Source organism: Poecile atricapillus, chromosome 2 (assembly GCF_030490865.1).
Source record: "Poecile atricapillus isolate bPoeAtr1 chromosome 2, bPoeAtr1.hap1, whole genome shotgun sequence".
Taxonomy (NCBI): Eukaryota; Metazoa; Chordata; class Aves; order Passeriformes; family Paridae; genus Poecile; species Poecile atricapillus.
In genome coordinates, this window is record NC_081250.1 from 96,536,711 (window position 1) to 96,551,797 (window position 15,087).

At 40.3% G+C, this 15,087-nt stretch overlaps 1 protein-coding gene across 2 annotated transcripts in view; it reads left to right on the forward strand.

Annotated features, from left to right (window-relative positions):
* Positions 1-3,079: 3,079 nt before the first annotated feature.
* NETO1 (neuropilin and tolloid like 1) overlaps positions 3,080-15,087 on the forward strand; it is a 60,429-nt gene continuing 48,421 nt past the window's right edge. The window contains exons 1-3 of one of the 2 annotated variants that reach the window (XM_058833627.1): positions 3,080-3,107; positions 6,674-6,727; positions 8,315-8,452. In XM_058833627.1, coding sequence (XP_058689610.1) covers positions 3,080-3,107; positions 6,674-6,727; positions 8,315-8,452 — 220 coding nt within the window. Of the gene's footprint in view, positions 3,108-6,552; positions 6,728-8,314; positions 8,453-15,087 lie in introns of those variants that run through there. The other variant, XM_058833626.1, reaches the window with a different exon arrangement.

The following is a 15,087-nucleotide window of genomic DNA, read 5'->3' on the forward strand; positions in this document are numbered from 1 at the left end:
ACAGCACATTTCCCAGAACAGCAAAATCAGCTGTTTTGTGTCTACTTGTTCCATTACCTTTTTTTAAAGTAACTATAACTTGAAACTTAGCCATATGGATGTCTGCATCATCCTGCAGAAGAAACATCTGATTGTCTGTAAACATTTGTATGACTGTTTTCAACACTACCCTTTTTCTGTTACTTTACTGTTGCTTGACTAAGGTAGACTGCACATCTGTATAGAAGTTTATCCTATAGATAAGTCAGGTGTCTTTCAATTACTCTACAAACAAAGTTCTGTAACTCAATGTGGAGGAGAATAAGGAAGGTCAGAGAAAGTGCTGAGAGGGTTAGAAAGCAGGGAAGGACAGTTTATTAAGATTAACAGCTGCAAACTTGATGATGCTAATAGCAAGACAGACTACACAAAACAGGTGAATCCTTTCATGAAGTCTTAAATCTTCTATATTCCTTATTATAAGGAGCTTACTCATAGACCTGTAGCAAAACCCTGTGCCCTTCTCACCCAGCAGGATTTTTAGGTGTTCAGTCAAGCTGGCTGGGCTGACGGCTGGCTGGTTGAATGGGTGAATCCTGCTAGCCAAGATCACCTCAGACTTACCCTAACGTGCGCGCTGTTGTTGCTGACTGCCTGCAGGCGTAACCATTGATGGCAGATACAGTCTTCATTTCAGAGTATGGGGCATACAATCCACAGGCTAAAAAAAAACCAAAAACCTGAGGCTTTTTAATAACACATGGCTATTATTGGGAAAAAACCCAACCAACCAACCAACCAACCAACCAACCAAATAAACACATGAATAAATAAATATTCAGGCTTCTTCATCATTCACCTTCCAGAACAGACACAGTGCTGTCCCAAAGGCAGCACGACTACCTCACTAAAAGGCACCCTAAAGACAGTAGGCCTCCCGCCTACAGCAGCACAGTCCCCAGCTGGCCGGCAGAGCCCGGGCTGGGGGACAGACCCGTCCGGCCGCAGCGGGCAGCCCGGCTCCGCGGGTGCGCACCGCCGCTGCGCGCCCTGCGGCGGAGCCGCCGGCACACTGCCATCGGTGCCGTCCGACCTGCGCTCAGCACGCCCTCCCCGAGCTCTTCCGCACCCGCGCAAAGGAGGATCCCGGGCTGCATTTCATTTTTAATTGACTTACAGCCTCCTCCCCAACACCCCCGCACCGCCTCCCCTCCTCTCCCCGCCCCGGCTGCGCTTCCAGACACACTTTTCTTGTTGCAAACGGCGTGAGCATCAGGTGCGGACAAGCAGGAGCGGCGCCGACTCCGCCTCCGAGATGCTGCTGCGGCGTGGGGAGCCCGGGGCAGGGGCTGCGGCTATCCCGGGTCCCCTGGCTCTGTCCCCATCCCCGCGGGGGTCGGCGGCTGTTCCTCAGCCTGGCAGCCGCAACAGCGGTGCAGAGGAACCGGGGATCCCATCCTGCTCCCCCTGCACTTCTGTGACACAAATCCTTCCTTCTCCTCGTCCCTCCCCGCATCCCCGGCCGTGCGCTTCGCTCCCTGTCCTTTCTTGCCGCCCTCCCTTCGGCCGGGCCAGGAGTGCCGGGGCCGTGGCGCTGCGGGATTCAGGTGCCGGCTGCCGCGGCTCTGCAGGGCCGGCTCCCGAGGCCAAGAGGGGACACAGCCCTTTCTGTTCACCCACTCCTCCTCGCTTCTTGTTTTCCATTGAGACCATTTCAGGTCCTCTCAATACTCTTATTATTAATATGTTTTCTCTACTGTATTCTCCCCGCTCCCTTCTCGCCCAGACCACTAGCCCTCCGCAGTCTCGTCAAAGGGATGGGTGTTTGGGGTGGGATGTAGCTGGGGAGGAAGATAAGTCCTAGACGTGGGGGAGGGCGGGAGAGAAAGGGAGAGATTTTGCAGTCGTCTCTGGGCTGATTGGAAGAGGTAATCATTGTATCTGCGGCCGGAGGATTAGCAGATAAACTTTTATTGCTCCCTTTTGTGCGTGTGTGTGTGCGTGTCTTTCTGCGTGAGTGGGTGTGGGTGTGTAGAGGAAGAAGTCGCCTCTCAAGGGGGAAAATCTTTTCAATTTCCCTTTGGCAGGTGCAGGTCAAGGAGGAACTCACGAGCATTTTGTCTGATCTATGAACTGATTAGGAGAGGGGAAGCGATCCCTCTTCTCTTACCCTTCCTTTCCCAGTTTTGGAATCATTCCTTCCCCACCACCGCCACCCTCCCGTCCTTCCCTCCTCTTCCCTTTCCCCTGCACTGAATGAATGGAAGAGTCTCCACGGTTTTCTTCTGCTTCTCGCCCTGGACTGGAGAAGTGAGGGGGCATCTATCTATCCTCATCCATCTTTTTCTCGCTCCATCCATTCCCGAGGGGATTTCAGACCGTGCAATGTGTTTCCAGCCTCTTGCCGCTGCTACCACTTGATACTCTGTTACGCGCTGGGAGAGGGTTTTGCAAAAATGGATTTATTCGATTTTAAATGATTTTTTCTATAATAAGGTCCTCATTGCACACAAATATGACTAAATCCCCTATTTGGTAAATCTTTCTCTACCCCACCCCTCCTCTTTGGGTTCCCTCCCGCCCGCCCCCACCCCTTCAGAGGAGCAAGCACAGGGAGCTGATGACGGACCCATTAATCCCTTCTTCAATGCATCAAAAGAAGCCGAAGGGCTGGAAGTCGCTGGGCTCGGAGTCCTGCAGGAAATGCTTCGATCTGCTTTTGGTTCTGTATGAAACTGGTGACTAGGGGCTCGGCTCGCTCCGCCGCCGCCCGCCGGCACCTGGATGCGCGGGCCGCCGCCGCCGCCGCCGCCTTGCCCGCCGCCGCCGCCGCGATGCACCGCTCGTGGCGGTGCTGGTGATCGCTCGGCTGTGATGGGATTGAGCCGGCGGTGATCATTTGAAGGCGGTGAGGGAGAGCGCGGGAGAGGAAGGGCTGCTCCGCTCTGCTGTGTGTGGGCTTCGGGATTTTTTCTTGCTTTTTTTTTTCTTCTTCTTCTTCTTCTTCTTTTCCTACTTCCATCCTCTCCCCGCCACTGGAAGTCCTCCCGTATCTAAATGGAATTAGTGGAGACCGAAGCCCCTTGTGTAAGGAACAGACATGACCCATGGGCGCAGCTTCTTTCACAGTGAGTATCTGTCTCCCCCTTCCCACCCCCACCCCCGGCCGCGCACGGGCTCCTGCCCTCCGCTGCCTTCCACACCTGGCGTAACGGGACCCCCGGGCTCCCGCGGCGTGGGGGGCGAGCTATCCCCACGCACACACCGCATCCTCTCCCCCAGCTCGCTGCGGTGCACCGGAGGGGAGCCGGTGCCTGCCAGCGCCGTGGGGCGGGCGGCGGGGCACGCTCCCGGGGGCTGGAGGCTTTCACCTGGGCGAGACGCGTCTGGTGGCTTTTGCCACGCCGGGAGAGAGCAGAGGGGAGCTGCCCTCGCCGTCGGCGGAGGTGCCGTGGGGCCCCGGCCGTGCCTCGAACCAAGGGTGAGGGGGCGCCGGGCAGCGGCGGGGGCGGCCACATCGGGCACGGATCCCGGAGAGCTGCGGGGCGGGGGCGGCGCCTTCGGCTGAAATCCGCCAGGATTAGCAAGGAGACACCGAAATATATCACCTACTCCTCCGAGACCTTAGGGGCCTCAAGCTGCGCGGTGGGACCCCCTCTCTCGTCTCCGATTTGCAGAGGGTCCCTGCTCTGAAGGGGCTTGACTGGCCATAGTTCCTCCCAGCACTTCTCTGTGCGCCCACACCTGTACAATAGCGCTATGGCCAGGTATTGCTTGTCCAACAACTCTTCGCTAGGCTAAGCCACATCTGTGCCAACTCACAGCCTCCTAAAAGCCTGGCCAAGAGATAAATCACTTAATGTACAGCTTGTAATGAAAAAAATGTACAGATCCAAAAAAGATGGAAAGATGTGTAATCAAAGTGGCACTAGAAAGCACGATTATAATTACACCCGTGATTAGGAGGGAAAGGGGGAGGAGGAAGACAGTGAGAGTGCAACAAGAAATTTTGTGGAAACTTCTTTAAAATAATTCCCAGACTGGGATAATCACAATATTGTCGCTCCGCTGCCAACACTTCCCAAGTGACAATTTTCAATGAGTGAAGATTCCACGGTTCCTCTTTGGGGTCTTGTTTTTTTCCCCTCTCTGAAAAGCAGTGTTCTTTTTCTGTGGCTTGAGAAAGAAAAGAGCATGAGAAATTCAAACCTGAAATTTGGCATCATGGGTGCATTTGTGCAGAGAGATCATAGAATAAAATGATCTGCCTTGTCTGCTTAAATAAAATGTATTTGTGTTGGCTTTTCCCAAGAGGACCACAATTTTAATTACTTGCTGGCAACTTGCATGTTTTGGTGCTGCTGTTAATAACACTAAATCAAGAGTCTTTCTCTTTTGTTTTCTTTTTTTTTAATATGGGAGAAGTGTTTAACTTTATCTATCCAAATGTTAGATATTACATGTCCAGAATAAAACCAAAAGCCCAAACCACTTAGTTTCTTAGTCTCTGCTTGTCTATTAAACTCTATTATCAAGATTATTTTGACTGTTTATTAATAACAAATACTGATATAATGACACATAAGTATAGCTCTATGCTCTGGGAAAACAGCTTTGTGATTTGGAAACCTCTTTTCTAGCAGTTACAGCTGGAACTGAAATAACCTGTGTTTTTTTCTCATCTTGCTAATAATATATTGTGACTTGGACCAACTCTTTACTTCTCTGAACTCCACTTTTTTCCATATAGAAAATTAGAGGAGACCTAATAGATAAAGACACTTGAAAAGAACCTGTAAGACTCTTACATGAATTGTTATTAATTGCCTAAAAAGAAACACTTCTCACACGGAGTTTGTGTGGTTATCATGCTTCATTGTTCTAGCTTCCACAAATTTGTGGGCAGATGGAACACCAGCAGCTGCTCCATATTTGAACACCAATCCACTTTAGACTATAAAGAAATTAGGTGTAGGCTGGTGAAGATTACAGGCATAGATGCATTATGATACCTGCATGAAACACAGCTAAACAAGTAACTCAGTAAAGAGGTGATTCCTGCCTTGACTTTGGATTTTGACACAGTCATCAGGCAGAATCCCAGCTAGCATGTATTTCCAGAATTCATCCCGCAGGAGAATAAGGGCATGAATGACTAGGCAGCATTCAGATCTGAGCAGGTGTAGTGTTCTCACTGAATGCCCATGATACACAAGAGTTTCAACCATCAGTGCTGCCAACATCTGTCTCTAGGGGCTGTTATCCTGACCAAGAAATAGTGAATTTGCTGCCAAGACTTCATTTTCCTGGAATTTCAATCTTACCCTGCTTAATAGAGAAGTCATCATCCATGCCTCACACTCTCTGTCAAATGGGAAAGGTCAAAGACACAGAAATAGGGATCTCAATGCCATCAGAATTCTAGAAATATGGAGACTGGCTTCCTCTGGGATGAAATTTACACACAAATTGCAATAAAAAAGGTGAAAATGTCGAAAGCCCCCTCTCAGAAAGGCTCATAGTTACTAGCCCATGGCAGCTTTTGGTGTCCCTCGGAGAAAACAAGAAGAAAATATACCATTCAATTACCTTTATTAATTGATCAGTTCCTCATCATAGTCATCAACAAAATGGTAGCTGACTGATCCAAAATGCTGTGAATAAGCATGCAACTTTATTTCCACCTTAAGGTCAGTGCAGCCTGGGCGCTGTGTTTGGGCCTAATGCCAAACTAGCCGGGGCAAAGCCCTAAGCACTCCAAGAACTGATGGATCTGTTCTCTTCTGCTCTTGCTATTCCACTTTCTCTGATAGCCAAAGAAGATATGAGTGATGACAAGAAAATCATTGTGTGATTTCTTCATCAGGTACCTAGCTAGTCACTTTGATCTTCCAAATTAGTCTCATTATGACTGTACTAAGGCTTAGCCCCTTGGCATTTTCTAGTCAAACTGTTATATTTGGAAGTTCCCAGAAACCCAGTAATTATCTCCAGGTCAAAGTCCGTTTCAGAAAGGTTGCATTTGTTTCCAAGAGGCACAGTTGTCCTATCATGGTTGGAGAGAGTAGATACCTGTTTGTAAAATGGGCTGCAGATTCACTGCAGCAGAAAAGCAACACCCTCTAGACAAGTCCAACTAGATTAATGAGATTGTTAAGCACACACAATAATTTACTTCACTAGAGATTTACAAATGCTTTGATGGATGTGAAGAACCCAACCCCTCACTTCTTTCCTACTCCCAGTACTCATTTTCAAATTTTATTATGCCATAGTGAGAGACATTAGTATATACAGTGGCACTGAAATTTAGTCTGCCTTTGTTAAAAGCAGCCACTTTTCTGTTACTGACACAAACTATTATTATATAAATATGTATTGGTGAAATGTTTTTTCTCTAATATTAAAGAAAAAGGAAAATAAATAAGATGAGAACATCAGTGCCTGTGGATTTTGTTCTAAACCCAAAAAATCTCCTCTTTATTTGCATACATTTGCAAAGATAAGTACTTACAAGAACAGGCCATGAAGAAATTTGTTTATACAATATGTACAATTAAAAGATACAAGTAAACATGAACTTTTTCTTTACAGTAATCCTATTTCCTTTGTATTCTTGTGAGATATATGAGTAGAAGTGATTTAATTGCAGAAACTATCACTCTGTGGTATTTAATGCATATTTCTCTTTCAGTTGTAGCAAGTCTAATCATCCTACATTTGTCTGGGGCAACCAAAAAAGGAACAGGTAAGTAAACTTCAGATATTTTTGTCAGATAATTTATTAGAGAGCAAAATATGGATTTGAGTTTTTAGTTTAGTTTTTGAAATTTTAGTAGCTCATTTACTTCTAGTGTCTGCCCTTTGTCCATTTTTTTTGAGTATTCACATGCCTGTATACACAAAAGTCCAGGGGTGCTCATCAGGCTCAGTCTGACTCTAAAGACTATAAAAAACTCCCACTTTCAAATTGTGAAGTCCAGTTTGGGCACTTACCTACACTTAAAACCTTTCCTTCTTGTTGAAGTATAATTAAAAACCTGAAATTTGGTATCATGAGTGCATTTGTTCAGGGGGAGTATAGAGAGATTCTTGAAAGGCTTGGCTACCCAGTGTGGGGAGAGCCTAGCAGGGAATGCTGTTAAGCACAGTGTGTGTCTGAACCTGTGTCTGAATGCACAGCCCCTGCAGGCCAGAATTCATTGTAGGAAATAAGCCCCATGTCATTCTCTGCCTGGATACGGACCAGGGTGAAAAGGAAATGCTTGCAGAGTATAAGTCAGACCTCAGACAGTTAATATCATCCTTGGAAGGTGCTTCCTTGATCCTTGATTTCCTTGATTTTCTAAATTGATCCTAAGGGGGAGCCTCAAACACCTTTATATATCAGGTGTTTCAATTACATGGCACAGTTCTTTGATTATTAGATAGATACCTCATCCAGATCAACACCAGTCTAGAACCTACTATCCTTCCTTTTAATAGCAGTCTAGATACATTTCCTTCTGAAGAATCTGTCTCACTTTAGCCTACTTGTCAAAGCAAGATGCTCAGGAAGGGATCTGATCTGATTTGATCCCTGATCTTCTTCAGCTTGAACTGGCCCAAATCTTTGACTCCAGTCCCTCTGCCAGATAGCAGAAAGAAATGCAAGAGATTCAGAGCTAGGAAGATAACAGATGAGAAGATCTGACTCTCCCCTTCCATGATTCACTTAGAAGAAGGAAAGTTCTAGGCTGTGATTCCTGGCCTCAGAGCTATTTATTAATTTTACAGCAAACAGTGAGATAAAAATAATCTATGAACCAGCTTCCAGGAATTCCCCTGTCAACCTCAGTCCAGTGAATATAGACTAAATATGCTGCAGATTTAAAACAACTCCTATATACGATCATAATTCTCTGAGTTATTTCCTTGATTTCGTGACTGATATATTCCTGTACTATGGCACGAAGCTTGCTGAAAGAGCACATGCTTGAGCTTTTTGAGATGTATGAGTGGGAAATTCATGCCTTCCAATTCTCAAGCACGTGCTTTCCTTAGAAGATTATTATTTTAAAAGCAATGCAAATTTATTTTCCCCCTGACATCCAAACCTCTCCTCTGCTTTGAAAAAAAAAATGTTTTGAGTAAGAATTATAAGTTTGTACCCTTAAAAAGCAGCCTTTTTTCCCTCCCCTAGATCAATAATCATACTCAGTCTCAACAGAGAAAAGTTTGAGGCCACTGACAGAAAAGGGGCTGTTTTATTTATCCTATTAGAGAGTTCTAAGTGTTATGTGGATGTAATAATTTGTGAGATAATTATATAATGCTTTATGTCATCATTTCACAGAAAAGCAAACTACTTCCGAAGGACAGAGACCAGTGCAGTGCGGAACTTGGACAAAATATGCAGAAGGAGGCATCTTCACTTCTCCAAATTACCCCAACAAGTATCCTCCGGACAGAGAGTGTGTCTACATTATAGAAGGTGACTGAAAGAAGAATCTTTATATTTTACCATCAACTGTATTAAAAAAAAATAGGTTTTATTGTATTGGAAGAGTAGGTAAAGTCATGGTAGTAAATCTTTTCAAGACAAAAGATTTAGAGAACCTCTTGATTTCTATCTTGATATAACTCATAAATTAGTTTAGGTGGTAAGTATGCATGACTCAAACAGTACTATTTGTTACAGGATATTTTGAAAATGTATAGAACTTAAAATGCTGTAATGTGACAGAAGAAAGGATATTTTAAAATGAGTAATAAAGGTGAACATGGGAAACAAAAATGCTTTTGACTTTCATGCAAATATTTTAAACTTAGAATAAGTGAACCAAAGATGACAGGCTTAGCTAGACAAAGTACAGTAAAACTTCATATAGTGAGTGTTAAAATTATTTTTCATCCAGTTGTTTATAAGAAATGAAAATGAAAAAAACCCAACCTACAAAATAAAACTGGAAAAGAATAAATATTAGCACAAAACAGCTCTAAAACTTAGTTTTTAACGAGTATACAATTGCAGGCACAGAAGTGATTTCGGAAAAGCTAAGGATGTATTGTAAATGATGTGGTATCTTTTCATTAGTCTTAGTACAATGGATGTTGGAGAGATTGTTGTAACAATGAATCTGTGGAAGGTAATAGAGATTAGATCCTGTCAGAGCTCAGAAAAGATGAATCAGGTACTGTATAGTAAGTCCCTGGAGTCAAAGTTCCTTTCAGGAGTTGTGAATACATGTAGAATAATGATGGTCTTCTATCCATGCTTCATTTAGAGAAATATTAATTAATTTATAGTGGAACGAGGAATTATAGAAATAAGTATTTTATGAAAGATGCAGATAGTACAAAGATATATTTCCAAAGATCCATAGCTGATTTAAATTTAATTAGATGTTCTAGACCCATACATGCTATGTAGTTTTAGAAAGTCAAAAGTTACAGCGAAATGACTGAATTCCACTTTGGTGCTAGATAACTTGAATGAAGTCAGAAAAGGTGATTATAAATAATATGGTCAAACAAACTCTTAAAATAAAATTTATGCTAGTCTGTCTTTGTATATGTCTGAAATTTTAACAGAAATATGGTAAATATTTTAACACTGTCATAGTTTATTTATTGGTTTAAAATAATATTTTTTTTAAGAAGATAAGTGTATAGGTTCAAAATGTATAACTTAGCATTATTTTTATCTGGTTACACTTATGTTTCTATATCTGGGTCTTTTTGCATATATTGATCAAATTATTTAACACAGTCCTGTGAGACTGGGAAGAAGCAAGCCTGTTTTCTCTTCAAAGATCTGAAACACAGGATGTTTTATCAATAAGGTGAAATGGTGTAGAAAATAACTCAACATTTTTATAAAATTTAGTCCCATATCTCATGTTTTGAGATGTTCTTCCTCGCAGTAAGAAGGTGCTTGAAAGTCCAATAGTGTAAAGACTTTTGTCCATATTATAATAAGTACTTACAAAAATATAGTTAATATGTCTAAAGATGCAAAATACACTGTTGAAATAATGTGATTTAAAATGCCTTAAAATGGAAATGCCTAAGAACAATTTAAGAAGGAAATATTTAATCAACCAGCTTCTGTGAAAAAGATTAAATTCCACATTGACAAGTTTAGAACAATGTATAGAGAAAAGACTAAACTCAACAGACATCTTGTTAAAATTATTGGAAAATTCAATCTTGTAAAATCTAGTTGAAAACAATTTTTTTATGGCATAGACATTTTCTTCTGCCCATACAGCCTAATCAACAGTTTGGATTGCAGCTGGTCATTTTAAAACCCACAATGAACCATAGGCATTACACAACATTTTCAGCTTTGATCTCTGCATGTCTATTTCTGTCTTCTAAAACAATCAGAAATAGTCATGTCTGTCTGGAAAATGCCACAAAAATAAGCAGAGATATAGAAAGATATCTGAGAAATAATATTTTAAAATGTGGCAGACTTAAAAAAAGGCAGTTGAAGGCCAACAAAAACTTTTTTGTAATTAGATTAAATTATTTGTCCATATTTATTCTTTTTGCTACATATAAATGACAGAAAATGATAAAGTAGTCTAGAAAGTATCAACTTTTCCCCAAATCTTTTATATTCTGTGAAAATCATTGTCATAAGACACTGATATTAAAGGATTTAAAAAAAAAAATTCTGACAGCAGTCTTTGAAATCAGATAACAATCTAGAGAAATTGTAGATAATCCTGACTAATGGAGGAAATAAATATTTTAGAGCAAGACAGAAATATCAATACATGCATTTTATTTCTATATTTATTATTGAAATTTCAATATGCTTGAACAGCTTCTGAATCCTTTTGAATGTCAAGAACCAAACTAGAGGGACTGTTGATATGGTCTATAATATCATGCCCCCATCACTATCTCCCCGTGGTATGTCTCAGGGAGTTCAGCATGCCAGGACTGTATATACCATACTCAAAACTGTATGATGTGAGTATAAATCACTAGGTTCTTTTCTGGCTCCTTGCATTCATTCCTTCATTTATTTGCAATCAAACATAGCCTTAGGGCAAATTCAAACACAATTCCTGGTGACTTTAAGGGTCTTTACTGAGGACTCCAGCTTGTAGTGTGTTGTAAACATTTGAATTTCATCTCAATTTTTTTTCCCTCCATATTGTAGCTCAATTTATATGTATGCAGGCCTTTTATCATGTCAAAATTACTTTGGTGAAATGAAGAAGCTGGCAAAAGTTGCCATGATCACAGACTGTGAATTTCTGAAAGGGAAGGGGATTTTTGGTTGCAGAGGCTTCTAAAAGTCAAAGACATAAGCAAATCAAAGAGTTGGAAGTTTCTTAGATGATTCTGCTTTTTTTCTCTCTTTGTAAAAATTTTATTTTTTTTATTTATTTTTAAAATTCTATTTCAGTAGTAATTATAACCAGCTCTTGGGACAACTAGGAATTTTAAAGTCCAGGTTAATGCTTTTCTAAAAGAAATCATTTAAGTCATCTAGAAATCATGGATTCTGTACAAAAATTGTTATTTTTCTCTAGAGAAGGTCTCAAGTGAGGCTTGGAGGAGGTGGATACAACTCCCCAAGGAGCTTCTGATGAATCCCATCTTGCCTTTCAAAATGTAATGAGAATTTTCTCTTTTTGTTTGGGTTTTTTTTTTCCTTTTTTTTTTTTTTTTTTTTCCTTTCAATCTTATTTGGCATATAAAAAACATAGAAAATGAGCTGAGAAAAATTGGCCAAATTTAACCCTTATTTTGCATATTCATGATTCTAACCTGACAAAATTCACAGCTGCCCAGAACAATCACAGCAGTGACAGCAATAGCTTTTGCCAGACTGCAGAATATTTGGCATGTGTGCTACAAAAGGAAATTTGCACAGGAGGTTTTGTAGGAGCAAATGCTTTTATTTGTATTAAAATATTTGGGGACTGGGATAGTCATGCTACACACACTAAAGAATTGGTTTAACAATCCTGTAAGTGAAATACCTTGTAAAATTTTAGCTACTCTTCTCCTTTTAATAATTAAGTGCTTATTTATAAATATTGTTATGGACTAGAACTGCTTTATGGAGATATATCTTCTACTTCATCTACTTTATGTGGAACATAAAGAATTACCACTCTTGAAGGTCTCATGTTCTCACAAAAGACCATTAAACTCTTCATGATATTTCACAGGTATTAGAAAATTGTCATCACGAAATGAAAAACCTTTGCCCAAGGTCATTTTGTATTTCCCATACATTGTTTTGTGTTCAAAAAATTTTCACCAAAACAGAGAAAGAACCCTTTTTTCCAATGAAGATAAATCTGGTTTCCTTGTCAATAATAGCAGGATAACCAGATGGAATGAGGATTATTGAAACTATTAGTAGGGTAACAGCTCATAGAGATGGCAGTAGGTGTTGAGTTGTTTCTCATTTCCACGCAGTGTGGCAAATTGAAACAGATTTTTTCACTTAACTTCAGCTGTCACTACACAGACTTAGAGGCTGATCAGAATTAAAACCTTAATTGAGTAGTTTTGCTGCAACAGTTCTACTGCAAGCTAGAACCCAAGGACTCTTTTTTTTCATTGGATGTAAAATCTCAACACAGCACTTGTGTAAGATTATTGGATGCAAAATATAACAAGACATGCAAGCATTAAGTGGGCCTTTCCATGGTACTAAACAGTTTTTGAAGAAAGATGATTGGAAGTTAAATGTGGAAGTTGAAAGATTTGAAATCAAGTCATTTTATGAGACAATATATTATTCAATATATTTCTTTTAGAGTTGACAACAACCTTTCCTGACATCGTAGCCACAGAAGAAGTTCTGAAGATGTGAGTCAGCATTTTCTGTTAATTAGGATATCAGAAATAACCACTCCATCCCTCCCTCTGATTAGATGGCCAGAAGTCAATCCAGTCTGGAAGATTTGCATATTCTGGATTTTTTTGTTTTATTTCTCTGTGGATACACACACACTATTATTAGTGACAATTCTGGACTTGTTCCCAGTTTATTTCTGTAAGTTTACTGTGACCTTATTTACACACACCTTGTTGCAAAAGCTGTGGCACAAGATGTGTATTTAAACAATAGCTGCTTGTTCTACCTTGTGCTTAGCAGAGAAACCCTTTTTGAAACCACTTATGCCAGAACACAAGTGTGAAATTATGTTTCACTAAAAGGAACTTAAAGTTGAGAATTTGAATTATGTGTTTTCACCCCTCATGGTCATATCTAGCAAATTTTGATTAATTTTATGTCTTATGTAGATTATTACAAACAAAACATTTAACCGTTAATATGAAGCACAGGGTGAAAAACAGAGATGCATTTTAAAGCACCTGATGAAGAGGTCACGGATGCATGTGCTGCACCCTGGAATTATACACAATTACAGAAATATGATGTGTTCCTACCAGCATGGCCGAAATGATGCCAGAACATGACTTTACATTTAAGGAGTGTGAACGGGCAGTGGTCCAGCCCTCAAACTCAATCCCTGGCCTTCTTTTATCCTCAGTGGACAAGTGCTGCTAATGAATATTCAATGCTCCCTTCTAAAAGTGAAGTAGCTTCTACTCATAGGGCCTTCAGGGAAAAGTAGACACTCTTGAGCTCTCCTTGAGCTGATGTGATTCTCTCTGTTCTAGCAAGATCTGAACTTCACTAGGAAAATTCTCATCTTGAATTTTTTTAAAAATAACAAAAAAAAAAAATATATAAACATGCAGAATAGTGCTTATAATAAACTATAGCTATATTCTGGTCATAAAACTGGTTGGCAATGTGAGATTCAGAAAGCTAGATGGGGATTACAGTTGTGGAAATTTTGCTTTTTCTCAGATCATGCATTCACCCAGTCAATAGCTCTCAGGTGTAACTCTGCCTGATTCTTATTTATCCACAATCTTTCCTTTTACTCTAGAGCCTCCTATACCAAAGCCATTGTTGGCTCTAGGGCTTCTTTTCAACACCAAAAATCATATCAAATGAGTGAACTCTGAGGGAGCCTTGTGGCAATTTTTAACACGTTCCATGAGTCTTGGATACAGAGAAGACCTGTTAAGGATTTAACTACTGGCCAGCACTTGTAACCCTCTTCTTGGTATGAAATAAGGCAGTGGAAAAGAAAGCTTCTAAAGGATAAATATGTTATGATAATGGCATAAGCCATTTTTGAAGCAATCACTTTGTGGCTGTGGGAAGCACTGTCCTGTGCTGCTGCATGTCACTAACAGTAGCTGGAGAATCAATCTTTGTATCTAGTTTGTAAGATTAAAATGAAATAATAAACCTCTAGGCAGGTTAATGGCATAACATCAGAGTCATGAATGTATAAGACTTTCAAGCCATGATGAGAGTTCTTAAGATTACCTAAAGTGTTGTCAGGATAGAGTTTCTGATACCTGACTGCAGTCCTTAGGTGAATGTTGAACAGTCCTCAACAAATCTCCTTAAATGGAATAAGAGCATGCAGAATATGTTCCCAAGTTGAAAGTTGTTGATTGATCTCTTCTGTCCTAGTATGGCTTAGCTGAGTTTAAATCAATAATTTTTATAAAAGTGAAAAGTCGAGGCTATAAACATCTGAATAAAATTAATCAATGATGTCTTCCAGGTATTTAATCTTTTACTATAATCTAAAAAGGTTTACTTTGGTCTTCAAACCTCACCAAGGATAACATCATTATGATCTTCTTTACAAGCTTTATTATCTAACTTCACTTTTGAAACGTTTTCGTACTTTCAAAATGGTTTCCTTTCCATAGACTGTGAATTTGGTGCAATTATATGTAAACCATGTAGGTCTTTGCTTTTTCAATTGAATTTGTATGGGCAAAAAGATTGCAAATTTCCTGTAAACTGGTATAAATAATGCCTGAATGTGAATTTCTTCAAACTGAGAACAGCAGAAAAGGTTTCTTTCTTATGTTAAATTAAATGCTTCAGTAAATATCAATCAACCAATTATATTAATGTTGTAAGTAGAGCTGTTAAATTATCATTTTTTTCAAATAAGGCATTTTATTAACTTCTTAAATGCTTCTTATAAAATGAGGTTGTATTTATTGACATGAAGTAGTTGTAAAAGGGATATGACTGTGCTCTTA